Below are 24258 nucleotides of genomic sequence, written 5' to 3'. Positions count from 1 at the left end.
GAATCGATCAGAGCGTTCGAATAATAGTAATAATAATAGAATTGGATGGAAATTGCTATTTTGTAGCATTTGGCTGAATGGGAGCATATATAATTCAGTGAATGTCCTCATATTGTCTAATGTATGTTGATATGAGGGGAGGAGCATCATTTCGTCAGGGCATAGGCTTGCCTAAGTAGAAAGAAAACTTCCTACGTACAGTAACTGTGGCTGAAAAGCGAAGTGTGCAGTGTCTCCGTCACCCAAATGTAAAAGCGCAGTCAATGAATTGGTTGATCGTTGCCAAGAGCCTCTCAAATATCCACACTCTCCCTCTTCCTGACAATCTTGCATGTTGTTTGTGTTTCAATCAAGAATTATACAGTACACTGTTAGACATTCCTGTAAATTCTACAGTTATTTACGACATACCGTACAGTCAAATATTTGTTGAATGCGTGTCTTATTTAACTCATTTATGTTGCACTTTGTTTTCATGAAAGCCTGACTGTGGGTTGTGTGTGATAAAGTGACATCCCGGTCAGTTCAGCTGTATGCTACATGAAGCTAAGCTAACCATTACCTGTTGACTTATCAACTGCATTAGAATTACATATATATATATATATATATATATATATATATATATATATATATATATATATAATTTTCAGATTGCTCACGTTTTGCAACAAGACAATAAGGGATAACTTAGAATGTTTTCTGAATGTACTTGTGATCATTTGAACCAACACAATGAGACATATTCGCAATAGTTGTTATTTATAGCTTATTAGTCATCCACAAATATTAGTCCACTATGGGTGAACGTGTCCCGTGAACTAAACCAGTTTAACATCCCTGCTCCAAGTTGTCCATAGGTGTAAATATGCATGTAAATGATTGTTTGTCTCTATGTGCCCTGCGATTGGGTGTACCAAAATCACCTGGGATAGGCTCCAGCTCACCTGCGGCCCTAATGAGGACAAAGCTGTACAAAATGGGTTGCTGGATGATTATGATGATTTTGTTACAACCTTACAAGGCCGCAGTGTTCCAGAATATGATTACGGTGTTCTGTTCGGCATTGGGAGTGGCCAAGCATCCACGTGGAAACAAAATAGCTGCAAGCTCCTCCGGCTCCCGAAGCCGTTGGAGGGGGTGTCGCAGCAGCAGCAGGACCAGTTAGGACTGTCGGTCGGTTGCTAGTCGGCAAGGTAACCGTGAAAGGTAACCAGGATACTGACGAGTGTGCTCTTTCCCTTCCGTTTATGTGTTCTGTTTAAACAAATATTGACTTGCCGAGGCAAATAAGCTTTCAGGTAAAGAATGACAGGGAAGATGGGCTTTCTAATGACGCCCCGCTTATGGTGATTAACTTTCATGAAGAAATTATCTTAACAAACTGGTTGGGAGTTGCAGGTTGGGGGTTGTCCTGCCAATGGAAGTCATTGCTGCTGCTCTTCACAGCTGACTGGAGCAAGGCCAGTGCAAGCATGACTGTTCAACTGGTTTACACAAGTCACAAGTGAACTGAGCAGTAGTCCGTGGCTGAGCGAAGGAAGCTTAAACGTTCCTATTCTGTACTGACCAGCGGTAGTTGAGTCCATCTTTTTTCAGGCCAGGCCTCTGGCAAAGGTGAAGCCTGTTCTTACACAGAAGCACTTTGAAACAGTAATCCGTGCCTCCGTCACATCTCGGCTTGATGACTGGAATGCGCTTTACTTTGGAGTCAGCCAGTCCTCGCGCCACTCGCATCTTAACCGGAACACGTAAGAGTGAGCATATACGTAACTCCAATTCTGGCCTCCCTCCACGGGCTGCTTGTGTGCACTTTAAAGTTCATTTTCAGAGTCTGCTTTTTTGTTTTCACATCTCGAAATACTTTGGTGCCTCTCTGAGTGGCTCCAGTCCTGCACTCCTGTCCTTGTAATTTTAGTCAAAACGCAAGCAATAAAGCAGCAAGTGTGAACAAATGTTCATTTTGTCTGAAATATAATTGCCTTGCCGCCAATTTTTAAAACTATCGTTAGTATTAAACTTTGTTTTGTTTTTTTCTTCAAAACAATGACTTTTAACCTGGGCTGCATGTTAGCATGATTACGGGTACTCCGCCTTTCACCTGAACTCAGCTGGAATAGGCTCACTGTGTCCCCCCCCCCCCCCCAAAAATGGTAACTAAATGGGATGCTGTCACTTTACATTCACGTTATGTCTTTACTTTGTCCAATTACAACTACATGAAGTAATAAAGACGAGCGGGATTGAGGGATAACACCTCAAAATCAGTCCAGAGTAAAAGTTGACACTAGTGATGGGTGCATACTGCATCAGTCCAAAAGACAGATGGCCTTAGCAGGTGTGTGCATGCGCGTGCGTAATGTTTAGTTAACCATTAACATATGCGGCCATTAAGTCCATCTCTCAGTTCCACGGCGCTCGCCTGCAGCCTCAGGTGATGACGTAGGAAGTGGACGGCAATGAAAAGGCCACCGGTGGGTGGAAAAAACACTGCAGCGCTTGGAAAATGATTATCCAAAAGGCGTGAAGGCTGAGGGAGGTCACAGAGGTTGGAAATGTCAACTTTTTCATATCATTTACCAAGCTGGACGATAGAGCAAATATTCTATTGGGAGCAAGTGCACTCAAAGGTAGCAATTTATGATTAAATGGATGTTCGATTAACATACTCATTAATAGCCTAATAGCATGAATGCGTAAGTCTATGTTTTTTTCTTTTTTTGGACACACACACACACACACACACACACAACAACTCCAACAAACTACTCACCTCAATCAGTTTAACATGACCTGGATGACTGAGAATCGACACAGACATCAAGAAACAACAACAAAAATTTCAAGCAGAGTTGTATTTTTTATTATTATTAATATTTTGACAGTAAATTAAAAACTGTGCAATAGGCGAGTATGCTATGAGGCTAACGATTTGGTGGAATTTTTAACTGTAAAAATCTTGAACTTCCTTCCATCCATCCATTTTGGGGTCACAGGTGAGCTGGATCCTACATTGCTGAAATCTGGCGAGAGGCGGTGTACACCCTGGACTGGTTGTGGTCATACTCACATTTACATTTGTCTATGGACAGTTTAGTCTTTTTAAAAAAAAAAATATTTTTTTGATAGCGGGACAAAGTCATAGTACGCCCACACATGCCTGGGTAGAATCGTGCTGCCTTTATGAACTTCCTTCCTAACAAATAAAGACCCAGTAAACACCTGTTTCTTGCCAGCATGATGACTGCACTGTTTGAAACACACACACAAAACATTTCATTTTGCCAGTCAGAAAAATGCATTTCTATTTTCTTTTGTTTATTAGCACCTTGTCATCGTACACATTTTGGATGGGTACACGTTAGAGCATGCAAATTAGGTGACATTCTCCAAGGCATTTGAAAGACATTTCGCTGCTGTTCTCGTGACATCATGCAAAACAATTGTCACCGGGGATGCCAGCAGCAACTCGTTTTGCAGCTCGTGGATGAACAGTGTTTATTCAGTGACGCAACAAAGTCCTGTCTTGACAAGAAAAAAAAAAAAGGCAAACGTTGCGTCTCCAGTCGTCAAGCCGTACCTGCATAACGCGAGCCGAACGAACAAAACTTCACCTTCAGGTATTGTACGTGGGGCTCAGCGTGAAGCAAATACGGACGCGTGTGTGGGGAGGGGGAAGGGGGTGGGGGGGGGGGGTAGTCCCGAGTGGAACGTGGCGTCACTGCAAGTGCGCTGCAGGGACGCCCTCCCGACAGCTGGCTGGCGTCTCACTGCGCACCGCGCTGGACCCTCTGGAGCCGGGACACAATTGACCAAGTTAGAAGCAAGGAGAGGAAAAAAAAAAACAAAAACAAAAAAAAAAAAGTGCGAGGAATAAGGCAACATCAGCAATACGACTTACCTTTTAGTAGACGAAGAGGACGCAAGGCCGTGACCAGGAGGATGATGACGCCGTTGAACTCGGCCTTGTTTGGTTTCACCTTTTTTCCGCGCACTGAACACATGCCAGGAACAGGTACGAGCTTTTATACTTCTACTCTCTCTCTCTCTCTCTCTCTCTCCTCCCCTCACGAGGGATGAAAAGCAGACAAGCTCCTCGGGCAGACACCTGTCGCACGGCGCGTTGCTCTGATCCAATATTGACACAAAGGGGGAGGGTTTGGAAGTAACACACACACTAATAGAGTCATCGCTCTCCACTGTGCCAGGCAACGTGTGTGTGTGTAACCTTTGTGCTCATCCAAACGTTTCATTGGAGTAAAACACTAATGGAGAAATACCCCCCCCCCCCCCCCATTTGATTTAAATTTATATTGTGATTATTTTGTATTATTTGTGTAGAAGTTGAATAAATTGTTTTCCCCTATGCCTGATTGAGTCCCTTGCTATGGGACGTAGTGTTATTATTATATTTTTAGGTCTGAAATTTCACGCGACTATCTTGGCCGCGCCTCTCTTGCGTATCTTCAATCTCAAGGAGTACCACCTCTTTAAATAAAGGTTACATCAAATGTTTTTAAAAGCCAGCTGCCTAAGACAAATTACGATGAGAAACTTGAAGTGTCAGAAGTCTAAAGTTTAAAATAAAACACATTAGTTAAAGCATAATATATTTTAATGAAAGTTTTATGCAAAATATGTTATTTTAAGCACATAGATACACCAACACACCTTCATTCTCTTTCTTGTCTACTGATTTCTTACTACCTACCTAGTTTGACCTTAGATTGTGAAAAAATATATATACATTTAATGCTTTCCGGAAAATGTTTAATTCATTGTGCTTTGTGTGGGCAGCGTGGCGCCCTAGTGGTTAACACAGCTGCTTCACAGTTCCAAGGTTGAGCTCAGCTCAGACCTCGTCATGCTCCGTGGGTTTTCTCTCGCTTCCACGTTCCAAAGACATATGTGAGCGTCATCGAGAACTCAAAATTGTCTGTCTGGTGACCAGTTCAGGGCGTACCTCGCTTTTGCGCCCAGTCAGCTGCGATAGACTCCAGCTCACCCAACCACCCGAATAAGAACAAGCGCGACAGAAAACGGATGGATGATGTGCTTCCCATTGTGACGTCACATCGGGATCTACTGTATTCCGCGCTCGTTGCGCACAAAATCAGCCGTGTACTGCTACACTTTCAGTGACCCTCAAGATAGTCTATAAATACTTCAATGCTATCGTCAGAAAGGATACCCGTGTGTTTTAATCAACTGTTTTCAATGTAATACTGACAATGTGAAAAGCTGACAGATCAGACAAAACGATAACATTTATAGGAGTACATTTCCCTCATCTAATTCAGAGTAATCGGTGACTATATTTGGATCTCTTTGACTGGTAAATGATTGGAGCTGGCTCAAATATATATTCTACAACAAATATGCAAACCTCATTATTTTTTATTTAGCAAAGACAATTGTGCATGTAAAGTGTTCCCTCAGTACATACAGTATGTCCAAAAAATAAAAAATAAACAGCACAATTAATAAAACTAATGGTATATGTAAGGAAAAAGAAAAAATATCAGTTCAAAGAAATACTGAAAAAGTAGTGAAACTTAAATGTAGCAAAAACGAGGAGATTTAGAATTGCAGCTTTTAGCAAATATCAACTACTTCTGTGCATTTACCACCTATGTTGATTGTAGGAAGTTGATGTGTATTTGAATCTGTGATTTGCTGATACAAACAAACAAAAAACAAACAAAAAAAAATATATATATATATATTAAATCCAGGTCCAAATGTTTCTGTGGAGCTCCTATTGGCCACTCTGCCCCATCCGCCGCGTGTACGCCTCCCAGCCAGACTTCCTGTAAGCCTCGGCAGCGTCCAACCTATCTGTCGCTTCCAGGATCCCGCGTCCAACAATGATGACATCAGAGCCCTTGTTGTAGATGACTTCCTCCGGAGTGGTGTACTGCTGGCCCAACACGTCTCCTGTGGGAGGGGGGTGGGTGGAGATGAAGAAGAGATGGGTGAGCTGGGCACATAATCACAATTCATTTTTTGGACCGCAGCACCACCTTATGTTTAACAGCAATCACTACATCAGCTCAGATAAGGCAAGAGCTACAATGTAAAGTCGGCAGTGTGCGGCTCGCTCGTACAAGTGTAAATTCCGCTCAAAGTAACTCAACACACATATTAACATGTAAAACCACTGGCAGTATAAGGGACTACATCCCAAAGTGAAAACACAAAAACGTCGGAAGGACGAACGCTCGAAGTTCAACTGTGTGATTGAAAATAACAACACACAAATTGTTCAATAAACCACTGACAACAAAAGTGAGTACACCCTTAAGTGAAAATGCATGAAAAAGTCTTAAGGATTCATGCCCGAAATTGAACAATGTAAAATTATTTAGCACAAACATTTCTAAACCACTGAAAACAGAAGTGAGTACACCCTTAAGTGAAAACGAACCTCCAGCCTGCATTTGTACCCCAGGGGTCATGTGGATGAACTCGGGCCGCTTAGTGATCTTCGAACCGCAGATAAAGCCAATGACAAAGGGGGAATGCTCCTCAGCCATTTTCACCTGTAAAGACACACGTTAGACTACAAAACATGGAACACTTTTAAATGGGACATACTATGGTAATGTGACTTTTTTATTATTTTTTACACAAATAGTTGGGTCTGTGTGTTGCCTGTCCACCCATCAAGAGTAATGTCTTACTTAAACAGGTTTTGTCATACTTTTTTTTTTTTGCTTCAATTCAATGGCCATTGGTCTGCTCCTTCTGGTGTGTGCGCCTTGGCCACCTGGGGGCAGTATAGTACAGCCATGAAGCTATGGGGGACTGTTATACATCTTCAGTAATATTAGTTGTTCTTCGTAGAGGATAAAGAACACATGCCTGTGTATTGTTATATTATCTGACTACAAGTGTTGCACCACCAAATATCAGTTGATTAAAGGGTTATAACTTATAATATCACAATACAAATGCAATTCATCAGCTCTTCTATGGCATTTTGCATTGTTTGCTAGCATTAAGCTAAATAGACGATCAAGGCACAGCTATGTTGTTGTTTTAAATACACAATGTGTAATTCTCTATTTTTATGTTCAGTTTGACAGGAAACTTTAACTGGGAACGGCAATAAACAGCGTGAAGCCTCTTTTTTGACCAATTGTTTGTGGTTTGTTTGAGTTGCGTTCACTGCCACCATACAGCTCTCAGGTCCCTCTCATCTCAAGGCACCACTGTACTCGAGGGTAATCAGTTAAACATATTTAAAAATAGGAAGTATTGACATTTTTTTCGTAACTGTGTGTCCATTCTTGCTTCTCCCAAGATGCCACACACTTTGCCGTCGGTGTTTGGACAACTCCTGAGCGAACGATGCTTACCACAGCCTTGGTGTACTCCCCAGTCGCCAGTGAGCCCTGCGAGCTCATCTGCGCAATGAGCAGACAGCCTCGGCCCAGAGGTCTTCCGACAGAAGCCAGGCCGCTCACGACGCCGTGTCCCGGCACCGCATGAGCGTTCACTATGTGGGCCCACGACGAGATCTGGTACAAACCACCTGCGGGACATAAAATAATAATAAAGAGGATAGACTGTAAAAAAAATAAATAAAATAATATATATTTTTTAAAGTCTACAGACGAGTGAGTGGTTGGGGCCCACTGCGAATTATGTTCAAAGGCTGTTTGCAACCAAAGGGAGTAGCATGACGAAATTATTTCAATGTTGGAAACAGACACAGTTTGGGACAAATGCTACAATGAAACCTGAACCTTCAGACGACTGCTGGAAAGCAAATAAACAAACAATGAAGTCTAATAGAACATCTGAAGTTTATTTGGGGTTAATCAGAGGCACTTTAAATGGTGACTCATTTAACGTGTTTGTACGATATTATCTCAGTTATTTTTCCATCCATTTTTCCCTGTCAAAAAAACTGAAAAAAAAAAAAAATTTAATTAAATTTAACAGGCCTGTGTGGACTTTGCATGTTCTCCCCGTACCTGCGTGGGTTTTCTCCGGGCACTCCGGTTTCCTCCCACATCCCAAAAACATGCATGCTAGGTTGATTGAAGACTCTAAATTGCCCGTAGGTGTGAATGTGAGTGTGAATGGTCTTTTGTTAATATGTGCCCTGCGATTGGCTGGCAACCAGTTCAGGGTATGCCCCGCCTCCTGCCCGATGACAGCTGGGATAGGCTCCAGCGCTCCCGCGACCCTTGTGGGGATAAGCGGCTCAGATAATGGATGGAAGGTTATACTGTAGGTCACATAAAAGGTGTAACAATGTCTTAAATGAATGATCTTGGTCTAATTTGTTATGCCATAAAAACCTGGAATTTGAACTTCTCACCTTCATATTGATGCTTGACCGTATTCCCAATGTCAGCAAACTTGCGATCCTCAAAGATGAGGAAGTTGTGCTTCTCAGCGACATCCTGCAGCTTCTTGCTGAAGGCCTTAGTGTAGTCCTGTCCCGACACACCACAAATAGCTCATTATTTTCTCTCTTTTTTTTTTTGAGTAAGGGGGGGGCAAATTCTTCCTGGAGAGGTTTTGGTGACGACCTTCAATATATCCACGTGGGTCTTTAGTAAGCAAATCTTGGGACCGAGAGTGTCTGCCAGCTGGAGCAGCTCCTCACTGCTCGTGACGTCCGCAGACACACAAAGGTTGCACTGCTTTTCCGCCATGACTGTCAGCAGCTTTGACACCAGAGGATGAACATCTGCGGAAAAGACAAAATCATCAAAGTAAAATACCAAAATGAGATAGACTGATATTTTTTTCCAGTGTCAATACCAATGCCGATTTTGTGTTGTCAAGATAATATGATACAAACTCCAACACTTAACGTTGTTGAAATGCCTTCAAGCATATTTAAACAAATTTTCAGATTTTCTTCCCCCCGATTTGCAATTGTTTTTAATTTTTTTAAATCTTTGACAATAGACATCTTTGTTTTAAAATTTACAAAAAGTGCAGGGTGCTTCCCTAAAGTTTACTCTAAAGTTAAATTGATCTCATTGGTCATTGGAATTAAATTATAATAATTTATTATTATTTTTTTTTTAAAAAGCCGATTATTGGCGCCGATAATTGGCCTAGCCAATAATCGGTCAATCCTAAACAATACACGGCTACCGTGTGGCTTAAGCGAGAACACGCACACCAATTATCGGGCTTACTTTCACCTCAATTTCCACCACCGGTGTGTGGTGAGCTAAGATTGATATTTATTCTATCCTATTCCCCGTGCCTGTCCCTGTATATCCACTGTACATGCAAATTGTAACAGAAAAGTAGACCACACGGGCAATAAGGAGCTGCATTGCAAGAGGAGTAGAAACATTCTTCCACAATGTGAAGTTATAGGAACATGCCCCCCAAAATCTAACTGGAATCGAACCCTTGTTAGTGTCATCTCTATTTCTCCTATCCTTTCCTGTTTTACTAGGACGAAGTGACTGCGGTGAAGAAGGCCATTAAAACAAAAAAGCTAGCATTTTGCACTGCACTGTGTGTCATACCTGGTAGTTTGGCTCTTGCTTCATAGGTCAGCTCCAGGTTGCGTTCCACACATTGCTTCTTAGATGCCGGGACGTCATCGCCATTCTTCTCCTTGGGTCTGACAAACAGCACATTTACAGTGAATTGCTACAAATACCGTTCGCCAATGGATGGACAAAAGTGAAGCAATTGCGATCTTACTGTACCTGAAAGTGTTATTATCCACGATGAACTTGTGTACTCTCTGGGCCGTGCTCGCGTCGATGCGTTCGGAAGCCTTGAGCACATCGAGCAGCTTGAACATGGAGATGATCGGATGCAGCCTGATGCCCTTGGAAGCCAGCATGTCCACTGCGCCTTGCTCTCTATCCATCAGCACAATGGCATCTGTCACCTTTCACACACAAACATCTGATTACGGAATTATACCCATTCATTTGTATTAGGAACAGACTGTTCCTAATACATTCGGCATTTTGATGCACCTTGGCATCAGTCTTTTTTTATTATTATTTTTTTTTATAAAACCGCCGGTCAATAAGAGATCAATTTCAAACTGGGTAAACTTCAGGGAACTATTTGTTTTTATTCATTCATTTAAATGGTCCGTTAACGAGTTGCTGCTGAGCCTGGGAACTCGCTGCACTTTTTGTTTTTGTTTGAACAACCATCAGACATTCACTGTCGTGGCACATCATTTGAGCAAAGAGCCCCCGATCAAGCGTCGTTACCCCAAAGAGCGTGACCATCTACAACTGCCGATCTGGTGTCTGGGACACCTCACGACCATGACACAGAAAGTCTGACATGTCAGACTTTTTCTTGTTTAGTGTGCATAGTGTGACATGTCCTTTGTGGTCCTGCGATTGTTCCTAAACATTGACCAATACAGAAATGTGACGGAGCGTCCAAACGCCCGTGACTCCCTGACCCGCGCACGCTCTCTCTTTTTTTATATATATGAGTGTGGATGTCGGGAGCGTACGCCATGCGCTCGTTGCGTCTGTGGGCCAATCTCAGGTTAACGCTGTGGTTTCCACACCCGTGTCCCACGGTCCTGCATGCCCACAAACTGTTTCCCTGCTGCCTGGCCTCTTTCTTCTTGTCTCGCAATCCCAAAGACCTGTGCCGTCGGACCGGGATCTTGGTGACAGTATGAGAGTCAAAAAGACTTATGTGAAGATTTATTTTCTTCCAACAACTACTAAATATAATCATTTATGTAAAATGGGTCAATTATTGTGTACATGCTAGATGCATGGTTTGATGCTTTACGACTCTGTTTCAAAAGCTTTCCTGCTATCGTGTGACGGTCCCTATCCCCAAAGAATAGCGAGGTCACTGTACATAGTAATGCATTGTTATTGGTTTAAAATTGCTATACTTTTGCCAAATGATTTGTTCTTGTTGTCTTTTAATAATTCCTTTTTCTCTCTCTTTTCCCATCACTGGATTTCAACACAGACAACAACAGAGGAGAACACCAGTTTATTTACTGTAAATACCCCCCCCCCAAAAAAATTGTCAAGTCAATACTGCACATTATACATAGGTATAGGGTAAAATGAAAAAGGTGTACACTTTTATCTAGTATGCCACGCCACCTAGAGGTTATGAGCAAGGCGTACACCTTCATTCTAATATGCCACTTCCACCTAGAGGTAATGAAAAAGGTGTACACTTTTATTCTAGTATGCCACGCCACCTACAGGTTATGAAAAAGGTGTACACTTTTACTCTAGTATGCCATGCCACCTCGAGGTTATGAAAAAGGTGTGGCTACACTTTCATTCCAATATGAGTTTACATACCCAGGCATAATTTGTGAAGTATTGTATTTTTAAATATGACTGATGACTGTACAGCAACCATCATTAATTTTGATAAATGATAACGCTTTTCTGAAATGCTTGAATCCCATTAAAATAAAATGTGTTTCGCCTGGTCCTTCATGTTTTCTTTAAAGAAATGTACACATCTTACAAATTCTACCTGGGTAATCAGAATCATCTTTATTTTGCCAAGTATGTCCAAAAAACAAGGAATTTGTCTCCGGTAGTTGGAGCCACTCTAGTACGACAACAGTCAACTGACAGAGAATACTTTTGAGACAGAAATACATTGAGAAAAACAGTCAGAGCAAAAAAAGGTTGCTCGTAATCTGGTAATGGCCGGTAAAATGTTTTTGTTTTTTTTAAAACAAGTGTGCAGAAAGAGCCCTCTAGGAATTAGAGCAGTTTGAATGACTAATATAGCAATAGTCCGGTGCAATGACCATTGTGCAAAGTGCACTGGGACTTCAAGGAATGTATGCAGTTTAAAGTAACTAGTAGTGCGATAATCTGGGACAATGTCGATTGTGCAAATGTTGCAGATACTCCTCAGTCAGTGTGCAAGTGGTGCAGATGCTACTCCGGCACGAGTGGCCAGTATTGGTCATCAACATATATGCAAATAGTGCAGCTTCACGAGACGACTACAGTGAGTGCACAGGTAATGTATATAAAAGTAGGGCTGTGAATTTCAAAATAAGAGACAGATGTGTAAGTTACCCATGCCACTGGCATTAACACAGCCCCATACCATCACAGATGCTGGCTTTTGAACTTTGCGTCCATAACAGTCCGGGTGGTTCTTTTCCCCTTTGGCCCGGAGGACACGACTTCCACAATTTCCACAAACAATTTGAAACATGGACTTGTCGGACCACAGAACACTTTTCCACTTTGCATCAGTCCATCTTAGATGAGCTCGGGCCCAGAGAAGCCAGGGGCGTTTCTGGGTGTTGTTGATAAATGGCTTTTGCTTTGCACAGTAGTTTCAAGTTGCACTTACGGATGTTCCTGAGCCCATGTGGTGATATCCTTTACACATTGATGCCGGTTTTTGATGAAGTGCCGCCTGAGGGATTCAATGTTGCTTTTCGGCCTTGCTGCTTACATGCAGTGATAGCTCCAGATTCTCTGAACCTTTTGATGATATTACGGACCGATGATATTATGGACCGTAATGATGAAATCCCTAAATTCCTTGCAATTGTACGTTGAGGAACTTTGTCCTTAAACTGTTCGACGATTTTCTCACGCACTTGTTCCCAAAGAGGTGATCCTCGCCCCATCTTTGCTTGTGAATGACTGAGTATTTCAGGGAAGCTCGTTTTATACCCAATCATGGCACCCACCTGTTCCCAATTAGCCTGTTCACCTGTGGGATGTTCCAAACAGGTGTTTGATGAGCATTCCTCAACTTTTTCAGTCTTTTTTGCCACCTGTCCCAGCTTTTTTGGAACGTGTTGCAGCCATAAAATTCTAGTTTAATGATTATTTGCTGAAAACAATAAAGTTGATCAGTTTGAACATTAAATCTTCTCTTTGTAGTGTATTCAATTAAATATATGTCGAACATGATTTGCAAACCATTGTATTCTCTTTTTATTTATGTTTAACACAACGTCCCAACTTCATTGGAATTGGGGTTGTACATGGGTGTGCATTATACACAAGAAATTACGGTATGCTGTCAAACAAGACCGGTTTGTCGAAGACTAAGTCCTACTGCACCTTCAGTCCTTCTTTGTACATCACTTCAGCAGTTTCCAAAATGCTAGACCCGCTGGTCACAGTGTCTTCAATGATGAGGCACGTATCTCCCTCTTTAAAAGAGCCCTCCACCAGACGCTTGGTTCCTAACCAAGAGAGAACATTTGGGCTTTTTTTTTTTTTTGCACATTCTAATGAGACAAAATATGAAAAACATGACTCCTACCATAGTCTTTGGCCTCCTTGCGCCTGATGAGCATGGGCAGCCCGTGTGTGGAGCAGATAATGGTGGCTATGGGCAAGGCCGTGTATGGAACACCACACACCAAGTCAAACTGGAGACCCTCATCCTGAGCTCTCTGGTAAATGAGCTTTGACACCTGTAAATGTGAATGGCTGTTATATAAATAAAATTTACTTGGCTTAAACAAATAAGAGCAGTTGGCGCAACAACAGTGTCAATAATGTAAGTACAGTGGCTTTCGGAAACAAACATTTAAAGGGAACATAAAATGGAAATATATTTTTATATGTTTGCTAACAAAAAGTTGGGCAAGTCTCTGGAGTGCCACTCCACCCATCAAGTGTGAAATTAAACAACCATAGATATCTCTGAAAATGTGTTTGTGAGCGAGTTACAATTTTTGCCAAACTGTGACATCAATTAGCCAGTGGTCGCCATCCATTGGGAAAGGTGGGGTTCCAGAAGTCTCCATAACACCATAAAATGTTACCAGACCTATTGCTACAAAAAAAAATTACAAAATCATTAAATATAGCAACAATCTTTAAAAGTGGGCACCACCGAGTAGTATTGGCTCTGTGGTACCTCAGTAAACATGTGAAATATGAATTGTCCACACATTCCAAAGTACCAGACGTTTTTCTGTCAAGAGGCCTGAAATCAGGTCATTAACATTTCTTGAGCTTATGTACATCATTAGCAATGATCGCTACCTTCCCTTTCCGCTTCCGAGCCAGCACTGTCAACATAACAAACACGTGCGCTCCCACAAGTGGGTCTTCTACACAGAGGCAGCCAATCAGAGCAAAGGGGGCGGTGTTAGCCAAATATGGACAAAGAGGATGCAAAGCTGGGTCAAACAGAAGTAGCTGTCAGAGGGGCCTTTTCTGGACACTCGTATGACAAAACCAAGGTTTTCCATCCATCCATCTTCTCTACCGCTTATCCTCACTAGCGTCACGGCCATGCTGGAGCCTATCCAAGCTATCTTCCGCCGAGGGGCGGGGTACACCCTGAACTGGTCGCCAGCCAATCTTTTGTTTTTTTAAATGAAATTAACGCTTTTATCCTAAGTCCATGTCAAAGAGTCATTCTATGGAGGTCTAATTAGCCAAATATGGGATCTTTCAGCACTTCCCTGGTTGTCATGGTAATGACAGATGAACTAGACAGAACGCCCTTCAAAACTGGCTGATTTCAAATATTTAGTGACCTGTAATTCTTTATTTGTGTATTTCGACCCAAGAATATTAGTGGCCTTGTGTTTTGACTAATAGTATGTAGGACTATCGTATATTTTTAGACTTAATTAGTCTATTGATTAATCAAAACTGAGTAAGGTTAAAAAAATAAGAATTTTGGATTAAAGTGATTGCAATTTTTTTTATGATTAGTTTATTAAACAATTGTTATTCTTTCGTTGGCAGTGTTTAATGATTAAACAAAACCCCAAAACAACAATTAAGCGATATCACACGAGAGAGCGAGTGATGTTGTACTCGCCAACCGTTTTGAAACTGAGAGCTACTTCAGTATCAACTCCATGTCAATTAAGGGTTATTCATACTACTGCTGCAAATATCTTTTTTTTGTAATAGATTAAACTGATGATTTTCCCCCCCATAACAAGATGATTCAGTTACTGGTTTGTTTGTTACCGGTCAGAAAATAGGGCCAAATGCTAATTGTTGTTTCCAAAGGCAAAGCAGATGTTTACAAATGTCTTATTAATCAGTCTGCTTTCAGGTTACGAACGACCCGGTTTATCACCAATTCGGTGTACATCCAAAACTTTCATTGAAAAATCACCTCTAGTTACCTATTATTTTTTGTTTGCAAACCGTCTTGGTATCGACAAATGGAAGGACCTATTTGGTGTTTCCACTCGAGCTGCGTTACGATCATTGACTTCATCTATAACGCATTGCTGTAAGCTCAAAACGTTGGTGGTTGACATGCCGGTGAATATTCTTTTTTTTTTTATGCAGGTCATTTCATTCTCAAGGCATTGAATCGTTCGCAACTGGACTGTTCTGTTTGTCTTAGAAGACATTTCGCCTCTCATCCGAACAGGCTTCATCAGTTCATGCAACAAGGCTTAGTTATGATGCACTAGCCAGTGTTTGTGTGCAAGACTCAGCTATTTGTGGTTGACGTGGTAAAAGAAGACCGGAAATAATTTTATTTTCATAAAAAAATACTACTTATAGTATGTATGTTGTTAAATGAATTGCAGTGTCTCTTTAATGAAAACGATGAGTGTTCGTCGGCGTAATCACGTCAAAAAAGCTCTCCGCATCAACACTAGATAGGCCAGCACGCTGTAGCAGCCCGGCTAATCGACGTGCCTACGTGGCAGCCATATTGGCAGGGGCGATGTTCCCATACAAGGCAATGCATGAACATCGAAATTAAGTCGGAATTTGTTAATTTCTCAATTTCTCAACTGATTTTCGTGAGGGTTACTGTTTTGTAAACAAAAAGCATATGCTATCAATATACAACATTTGAAAAATAACAACTAAAAAGTATCAAAAGAAATTTGCAGCAAATTGGCCAAACGGGCAATTCATCTTTTTAAATGACAAAGTGATGTTCCACTTTGATTTTTTTTTTCTGAACAGAAAAAGACAAGTTCCCCAGTATCTGTTTGGTGTGCCAAAATCAACCCATGAATTACAAGAGAAACCAAGAAAAACAAAGGAAACAGGATTTTCCCATTATTATGAAAGAAGACTCTTATTCAATGAGGTGTAGTCCTCCCCTTTCCATGCTAAGTTAAAGTTAATGATAAAAAAATGGTTATGTTTATTTAGCGTTGAATTTATTTTGTTGCTGTTTACACTTATTTCTTTATTGCACTTATTTTTAACCACAAGCTGATGGCGCGGAGCAGAGGATAAGAGTATGCCCTGCAACCGAAGGGTCGCCAATTCGTATACAGCCCCAAGCGCATGCCGTCGTTGTGTCCCTGGGAAAGACACTTAATCCACATAGTCCATGAATACAAGTAGAATATACACCAATTTTATCAGCCTGACTGGTATCGGCCGATAATTAGCAATTTATGCCGATCGCCTTTAATGTCATAATTCGCCAATCCGATCAATGACACCATTGATCGCTTCCGCAAAAGACATTTGCTCAGTCCCCATTGTGCACAGTATATTTGAATCCAAAAGCTAGTTTATTTTTAGTCTTGTCGCGTGTCTTTCTTTTATGTATTACTGTATATATCTGACGGCCAATAAAGTTATTAGGAAAAAGAAAAAAACACGTCGGCGTTGTGGGACAGACAGCACGTAATGCCCGGCTCAAACTACAAGACAAATTTGCTCTTTCACGATTGCATTGTGTCAGACGACTGCAATAAAATCTTGCGATAGCACAGCATCCCGTTTTTTTACGATCATTGGACTCTTATCTTGTCAACTCAAATGCGACCGGATACACTCGTTACCGTGGCGATGACAACAAGAGTGGATCGCGCCGACTGTATTATAAGGACAAAATGGGGGAAAACGTGTGTTGGTGATCACCGGTGCTCCGCAGAGGACGTTCATTTCAGGTTTGCTTGAGGTATGTTCACTTACTTTTAATACGATACGGCTCGCAAGCAGGCAACAAAACGTTATGTAGCCTAGCAAGCTACTGCTAACACTGGCGGTTAGACAGCCGCCGTTCTATCAAATCATGCTCTAAAGTTTCAGTGTGGGTGAAGTAATTTAATTAAAAATAAAGTAATTTAATTACAGCAAGTTAGCACCCATTATTTCTGTCATGTTGTAATGTTGGTTTGACCTGACTGATTACAATACACGATCTGACGAGAGCAGTGATTTCCAACCTTTATGGAGCCATGGAACATATTTTACAATTGAAAAATATCACGGCACATCAATAAACAAAAATGTCACAAAATGTGGATACATTAATTACTGTATTTACTTCCTGTCATCTCATAGAAGACCATTCATCTGTCACTATGCCTCACTGGCATAAATAGAGGAACAAAGATACATTATTCATTGTAAATATTATTTTTTGAGCAATTAAGTAGGCAAGTATATACAGTAAATGAACAGGTCATTTAAATAGACACAGTTGTCCATCTTGTAATCGGATCGGTAATCTTTTATCGTTTTTTTTTAACTCTGTGATCGGCCCCAAAAATCCTGATCGTGTAAAGCCTAAATACAAGTCGCTGGATGTTTGGTAGTCCGAGGGGCCGTAGGCGCAGAATGGCAGCCACGCGTCCGTCAGATTGCCCCAGGGCTGCTGTGGCTACACAAGTATCTTACCACCACTGTGGAGTGAATGAATAATGCATGAAATTGGAAAGCATCTTTGAGTGCCTAGAAAAGGGCTATATAAGTGTAATGCATTAATATTAGTTTTAAAAAGTAAGTCTTACTTAATGTGGAGGCTAGAATGGATTAATTACATTTCATTCAAGTCAATTGATTACCTTGGTTTAAGAACGTTTTGGGTTAGAACGAGGGTGACGGAACAAATTAAGTTCGTAACCTGAGGTTCCACTGTAATTAATGTTGACAGGTTGAATGAGGGACTGGGACAATTTTAAGTAAAACGCCACAAATCGATTACTCGATTATCAAAATAGTTGTTGATGAATCGATTAATTTTGACACATTTAATATGATCTCTGTTAAAAAAAATAAAAAATTAAAAGTGTAAAAATCAGTTCATATCGAAATGAATTTGGATCACGCTCGTTGTTCGGAGACAACTTTGCTAGTGAAAACAGAAAGTGAACCAAGAACATCGTGATTAAAATACAAATAAATACAAATGAGACTTCCATATAAACTGGGATTAAATATAAAACAGGCGTTGAATGAAGAGTAAAACTTGGGAACCCGCGTGGGGTGGCACGCACGTGTTTACCTGGTTCAAGAGCGCAGGGTGGGACACGAGCACCCTCAGGTCGATGTAAATGGGTGTCATCAAGCCGCTCTTGAGCTTATACTCCCCGAACTTCACCGCGTTCACGTCTTGCAGCTTCAAGATGAGCGTGTGCATGCAAATATTGGCCATGTCGTCGTCCCGGCTGAGTTGAGCCGCTGCAGCCGAGCTAGCGCAGGTCAACTCTACTTCCGCCAAGCTAGCGCAGACGAGGAGACGGCTGCTTCCGCTTCCAGGAACTTCAACGTAAAAGTCTCGTGCTCACATAAATGAGATGTTTTAACAACCTAACAGATTTTTTTTTAAAAAAAACGTTGGATGAAAAGGCATAGTATGTTCTTACTGCTCTTATAGCGTGTAGTCTGAGTAGTACTCAGAGATGATTCTGAACAACACACCGGCACACAAATCAGTTGCAGTACCAAGACTGACCTATGGGTGGCAGCGTGGTGCCACAATGTCGTCGGAGTTTGTAGTTGTGGTAATTAATAGTCGTTTGTGTAGGTGCGTCTGAATAAATTATCATTAGAAAACGTCATGCAATTCTGTAGTTCAATTTAAAACTCATATATAGGTGTCCCCCGCCTCTGGCTGAGATAGGCGCCAGCACACCCGCGACCCTACTGAGGATAAACCATTCACAAAATGGATGGATGGATGGATGGATGGATGGAACTGGCCTGAAAAGTTTTTTTCTTGGGCTGAATGAAACTGTACAATTTGTATTATTTTTTATTTATTTCTAATTTTCACTTTTGGAATTGCAATGCTGAAATCCAATGAACTCCCCTACAATATTCCAATTTATTGAGATGCACCTGTAGTAGTAGTAGTAGTAGTAGTAGTTTGAAGTAGAACTGGTAGTTTGCAGTTGTTGTAGTAGTAGTTTGTAGTTGTAGTATTTGTAGTAACAGTAGAATAACCTTTAAGAGACATCTGACTGTCGGGTCTTCGCTGACTTTGATCAGGAGGTGAAGAATGCTCAAATTAGGCCAAGTGTGTGTCTGTATGAGTGGTTTACCCTGCTTACGGAGTTCTGAATGACATTTTACTACATGTTATACAAATAAGTATGTCTAGAAATGAGTAATAACCTGATAATCTATATGTGTGTACCCCACTAGATCCACACACACAAAAAAGTCTCTAGAGCCTAGAAAATCTACCATTTAGGTTTGAAACAGACATTTTAGGGTCCTTTATGGCACACAAAAAACAACAACAACAAAAAAGCGAGGCCAGATTATTACATTTCAAAGATATTATCTGTCGTCTAAGTGAATGTTATGTTGATATATTGTTCTTATATTGCTGTACGTTTTGGACTTTGCACCAAACCTCTATCCCAAAATATCCACTGGACTTTTTTCATCTCCCAGAAAAATAAGAAAAAAACAAGCAAAGTTGGATTTGTCAGTTTATTAAAAAGATCCACAGTAGTTCAGTTCGGCACCAACCATTTAAAAAAAAAAAAAAGTGTACAACCCTGAAATAGCATTGAACAAAATGCCTGAATAAAAAGGGATAAATAAAAGAAACAAAGAAACAAACAAAAAAGAAACACAAACAATTCAGAAATGAAAATACATATCACCTGCATTTTCAAATGACAGGTTAAACATTTTCCTTTTTGGTCAGTCAACTTTGGCTTTTAATAGCATCTCACAATTAGCAGTGCTTATCTATTTTTAAACAAAGTTTGTTCTTGGGATTCTTGAATATTTACCACAGTAAGACCTTTCCATCTGTCATATAATGCCCTCCCGGCACCAATAATGGAACTGCAGTGCAGTATATGACACTATCCCTTTCATTGCAGAACGAATGTCAAATTTTGAAATACACTCAGGACACTAACAAAAATCGTGACATACCCTTTGCGACTTATTGGAACATTTTTGTGACGTTAAGATATGTTAAAAAATATAGGAGAAAAAGACCTGGTGCAACAGTACAGTACTGTATGTTATGTTTGTGTCTATGTACATTATGTTTGTATGTATCAAAGCTTTGTGTCAAAAAGGATTCCAACGCAACAATATCTCCTTTGACTGAAGAACCGGCACAAAAATGCAGTCTGGATCTTGATCTCTGGAAAAACGCACAGAGGTTTGCTGGGAAATAGTCTTAAGGCACTAACATGTTGAGGGGAACACCTTTAAGGCACAGATGGTGTAGAAATGTCAAGAGGTGTCGTCCTTGAAGTGGGAGTGATGCTGTAAGGCGGCTGGCTTCATCTTCTTCTTTTCGTCTCTACTTTGAGGGGCTTTGAGCATCCGCAAGCAGTTCGGGACTCAAACATTCAATCGGACACTGAATGTTCTGGAACATGAGAAGAAAAGGGGGGGAAAATATGTTTATTTGACAAAGATATCGTGATGCGTTATAAACATGTCACAAAAAGTAACATTAGTGAAAATAGGATGATCTCACTTTAAACTGCATACATTTCTTGAAGTCTCGGCGCCCTTTGCTCAAAGGTCATTGCACCGGACTACTGTTCTATTAGTAATTTCTAACTGCTCTAATTGCGAGAGGACTCTGCATCTTTTTGCATAATTGTCAAAAAAAACTTTTGGCAACCTTTTATTTATTTATGCATTTTTTTTTTTTATGTCTTTATGTCTCAAAAGTATTCTCTGTCAATTGACCGTCTGTTGTTGTACTAGAGCTGCTCCAACTACCGGAGACAAATTCCTTGTATGTTTTTGACATACTTGGCTATTACGGAACTCCACTTATTTTTTTTTTTTTTTTTCAACCGATCAACCTTTGGCAGAAGTCTGGGACCTACTGAAACTTGAAACTTTTCTGATTGGATGACTGCAATATAATGATAGCTACAAGGATCATCGAAATAAATCTTGTGAAAAAAATATATCACAAGAACTGTTTGTATTGACAATTGTGTTTTGATACTGACCAGTTTGCGTAGGGCATTTTCTCTGTAGCGGTCAAAGACATCGGAGTGGACAGGCTGAAGCAGATCAGCCTCCATGTGGGTCTGCCCTCCTGGCCTTCTGCAGTTCTCACAACGCCAGCCCTGCGATTGTTAAAATTAATCAGCCGACAATCACAAGCTAGAGCTTTAGTCTCCATATGCACAATTTAATTAGAGCGAGGCACTCGGAAGCCCACCTGTTGTCCGCCGTAGCAGGTGCAGGTGCAAATGGCTCCCAGGTATTCTTTCTGCCACTGGTTTCCAACATGGTACATTTTGCCGTTGTCGTAGCACGTGGAGTCGTCTGTTTGTAAAGAGTTGTTTACATTTAATTTGACATCACGAGGAACATTAATGAGTCATTAAAGTACTTGGGCTTTCCTTTTCTCACATTGGGGTGGGGGGTATTACAGGGGGATACGAGCCATTGTAGAGTGATTTCTTTTTTGTGTCTTGAGTTGGTCATAGAATGAAATAAACTCGTAAGTCAAGACACAACCCCGTAAATAAACTCGTAAGTCAAGACACAACCCCATAAATAAAGGAACGCTTAAAAAAATGCTATGTAGCGGTGGTACAAATAATTAACCGCGATAGAGCGGGAGAAAACTCTTTGAGAAAGTGTAGGTTGATATACAGTATTTTTACTCATTTTGAAAAAATCAAACATAGATCTAATATTACAAACTAACGCCTGTGTTAATATACGGCCGTGTGCGTCTGCTGTGTCCACACTTACGGGGTTCACATTTAAATTCTCCTTTGCCGTTGCCCAGGCAGGTGCAGCTCATCATGTGACCGTTCTCGGCATGGCGATCCCACTTCTCCCCAATGCGATAGTTGTTGCCGTTATCGTGGCACCACTCTGAAGGAGAAAAGTTATGGGAAAGATGGAGCGAGAGGATAAAAAAAAAACAACAAATACAACGTGAGGGACTGAGAAGGAGTCACATGTTTAAAAACACGGGGCATGAATTTGCATTTTTGGGAATACAGTGACGTGTTGATCGGGTTCCAGCTAATCTGGAGATGGATGACAAGCTCAGTTTTTGATAATGTCATGTTCGCTGTTTGGACAATACAAACAACTGAAGTGAACCCATTGCCTTCTGCTCTCGCATATGAAAATGTCATTTTTACACACAGAGCAGAAACACGCCAACATGGACAGACAGACACAACTGTGAGAATACGTGAAATCAGTGGCAACCTGCTGTACAGATTGTTCACAAACGTGTCCAATGTAGGAATTGTTATTATTATGCTTGTTATGTTATGCTCAGAGCTCATAACTGCAGCACATAGAATTGTAAAATTTTATGGCATCATTTCGTCATAGCTTTTTAGGAATTTATATGTGTGAGGAAAAACGTCTCCTTGAAGATTTTCAAGGAGTCTGACAAGACTGTCGCTTCAGTGAAATGGATGTATCAGAATGCAAATCAATCAATAAATAAATAAAAATGCTTTTCTATCATGTTTTCAACAACTGAAGTCCTTTTTATAAATTCCTTATTGGTTAAATCACATGGAATTTTTAATTCCATGGAGTGTTGCCGCCTGTTAGCAAAGCATGCTGGGATGGATGTTAATAAGCCACTCACTAGATGAATCACACCTAAAATGGCCGCTGCCCAAACCCAGGCAGCGGCACCACAGCTTGAAGCCGGTCTCGGACATGCGCTCCCATTCTGAGCCCACCTCGTGGTACGTGTGCGTGAATGTGTCATAGCACACGTCGCGGTTGGTGGTAATGGGAATGTCGCCTGGAACTAAGAGGAAACAAAATAAGCAAAGGATGTGATTTACATAAGTTGATCCCATCACATACTTCTGCACAATCATTTGGAAGGAAACGTTTTGGATTTTAGTACCTGCATTGCCAACGGTGACAACTTCCTCCAGCACCTTCTCTTTAGCACCACCCCTCATGGCCTCCACAACCACATTATAGGAGGCTCCTGATGTCAGTCCAATCAGAGTGGCACTGTTAGAGGTGCCAGGAAGACGCATCTGTGGGGAAGAAGAGCTCATTCACCATTGGCGTTGCTGTCCTATAGACCTTTTAATTATGTTTGTAAACAATAGGTGCCAGGGTGCTTCTGAGGACCAGAAAAGATGAACTGGGACCACCTATCACTTTCAGCATCAAATGAGCCTGTCTGTGCCATTAATTCGAGCAATAAAAAGTCAATCAATTAGCCAGTCCTGCAACGATTATGTTAAGTATGTCTGAATTTCCAGTCCACCACGTCTATTTTTTTCACCTGTTGAAATGTAAATTACAGCCGGCGTTTGTCTCGCTTCAAAGCAATTTACCTCATGTTCTTTTCCACTGACACTTCACACATTCAAACGAAGGTGGTAGATAAGAAGGCTAAACTCATCATTTATGCCATTTACCCTATTTCTTTAGCGCTCGGTCTTACTCAAATGACATAGAAGTGTTTGTTTTCAAGTCTCTTGCTACCATGACGTACGTGTGACGTCATGGTGAAAAGGTCTATTCGTGTATTCTGTTACCTGAAAGCCTCGTTCCTCCATGTGTGTAATGGGATTACATGACACCTCGTACTCTGAGGTGTGCGGGATTGGTTGCCAAGAGATGGTTGTGATGGTCTGCGCTTCTTGGGGCAGCTCTGTCCCGTTGTCAGGGAAACCAAACGCAAGCCCTGCCAGAGGTGTTTCGCTGACCTGCCCAATGAAAGACACGTTGAACACACTGATTGAGGTCGCAGCTAATGGGTCGAAGACCGAAATGTACAGTATAAGTCAACACACCTTGACTAAGGGTACTCTGTTTCCATCAGGACCTGCCACGGGAATGTAGACAAGAGGTTCTCTCAGAATTGGCCCCTGGCCTTCTTCGGGTCCACTATGGGGGCCGTGAAGTCCGTTATTAGGACGCAGGCTCTGATACTCCGTGTAGATGTGCTGCCCCTGCTGTCCTGGCCGGCTCTGGCCACTCGTACCAGCCAAGTGGACGTGGTTGGAGTCGAAGCTAAATGCAAAACAAAAAAATAGGGGTGAGAGACCAAGGCAGGAGAACATGTCCACAAATGTCTTCCTTTATCCTTCTGACTTCATGGACATTCGGGATGTTTTTAAGTGATTCTACA

At 41.3% G+C, this 24258-nt stretch overlaps 2 protein-coding genes across 2 annotated transcripts in view; both read right to left on the bottom strand.

Annotated features, from left to right (window-relative positions):
• Positions 1-5260: 5260 nt before the first annotated feature.
• On the bottom strand, positions 5261-18388 carry umps (uridine monophosphate synthetase). The gene is made up of 10 exons (XM_061691813.1): positions 18181-18388; positions 13255-13408; positions 13050-13174; positions 9696-9883; positions 9510-9607; positions 8547-8707; positions 8333-8450; positions 7362-7537; positions 6428-6542; positions 5261-5937 (listed from the first exon to the last, which is right to left on the bottom strand). Exons 1-10 carry the CDS (start codon positions 18328-18330, stop codon positions 5759-5761), a joined length of 1464 nt encoding a protein of 487 aa, XP_061547797.1. The 5' UTR covers positions 18331-18388; the 3' UTR covers positions 5261-5758.
• Positions 18389-19602: 1214 nt separating this feature from the next.
• fn1a (fibronectin 1a) overlaps positions 19603-24258 on the bottom strand; it is a 36624-nt gene continuing 31968 nt past the window's right edge. The window contains 8 exon segments of the mRNA XM_061691354.1: positions 19603-20520; positions 21122-21241; positions 21337-21443; positions 21879-22004; positions 22744-22911; positions 23014-23152; positions 23663-23833; positions 23921-24140. Coding sequence (XP_061547338.1) covers positions 20452-20520; positions 21122-21241; positions 21337-21443; positions 21879-22004; positions 22744-22911; positions 23014-23152; positions 23663-23833; positions 23921-24140 — 1120 coding nt within the window. The 3' untranslated portion in view covers positions 19603-20451.

Source organism: Phycodurus eques, chromosome 12, assembly GCF_024500275.1.
Source record: "Phycodurus eques isolate BA_2022a chromosome 12, UOR_Pequ_1.1, whole genome shotgun sequence".
Taxonomy (NCBI): domain Eukaryota; kingdom Metazoa; phylum Chordata; class Actinopteri; order Syngnathiformes; family Syngnathidae; genus Phycodurus; species Phycodurus eques.
Note: the sequence above shows the minus strand (reverse complement) of the source record. Positions and strands in the feature narration are given on the sequence as shown.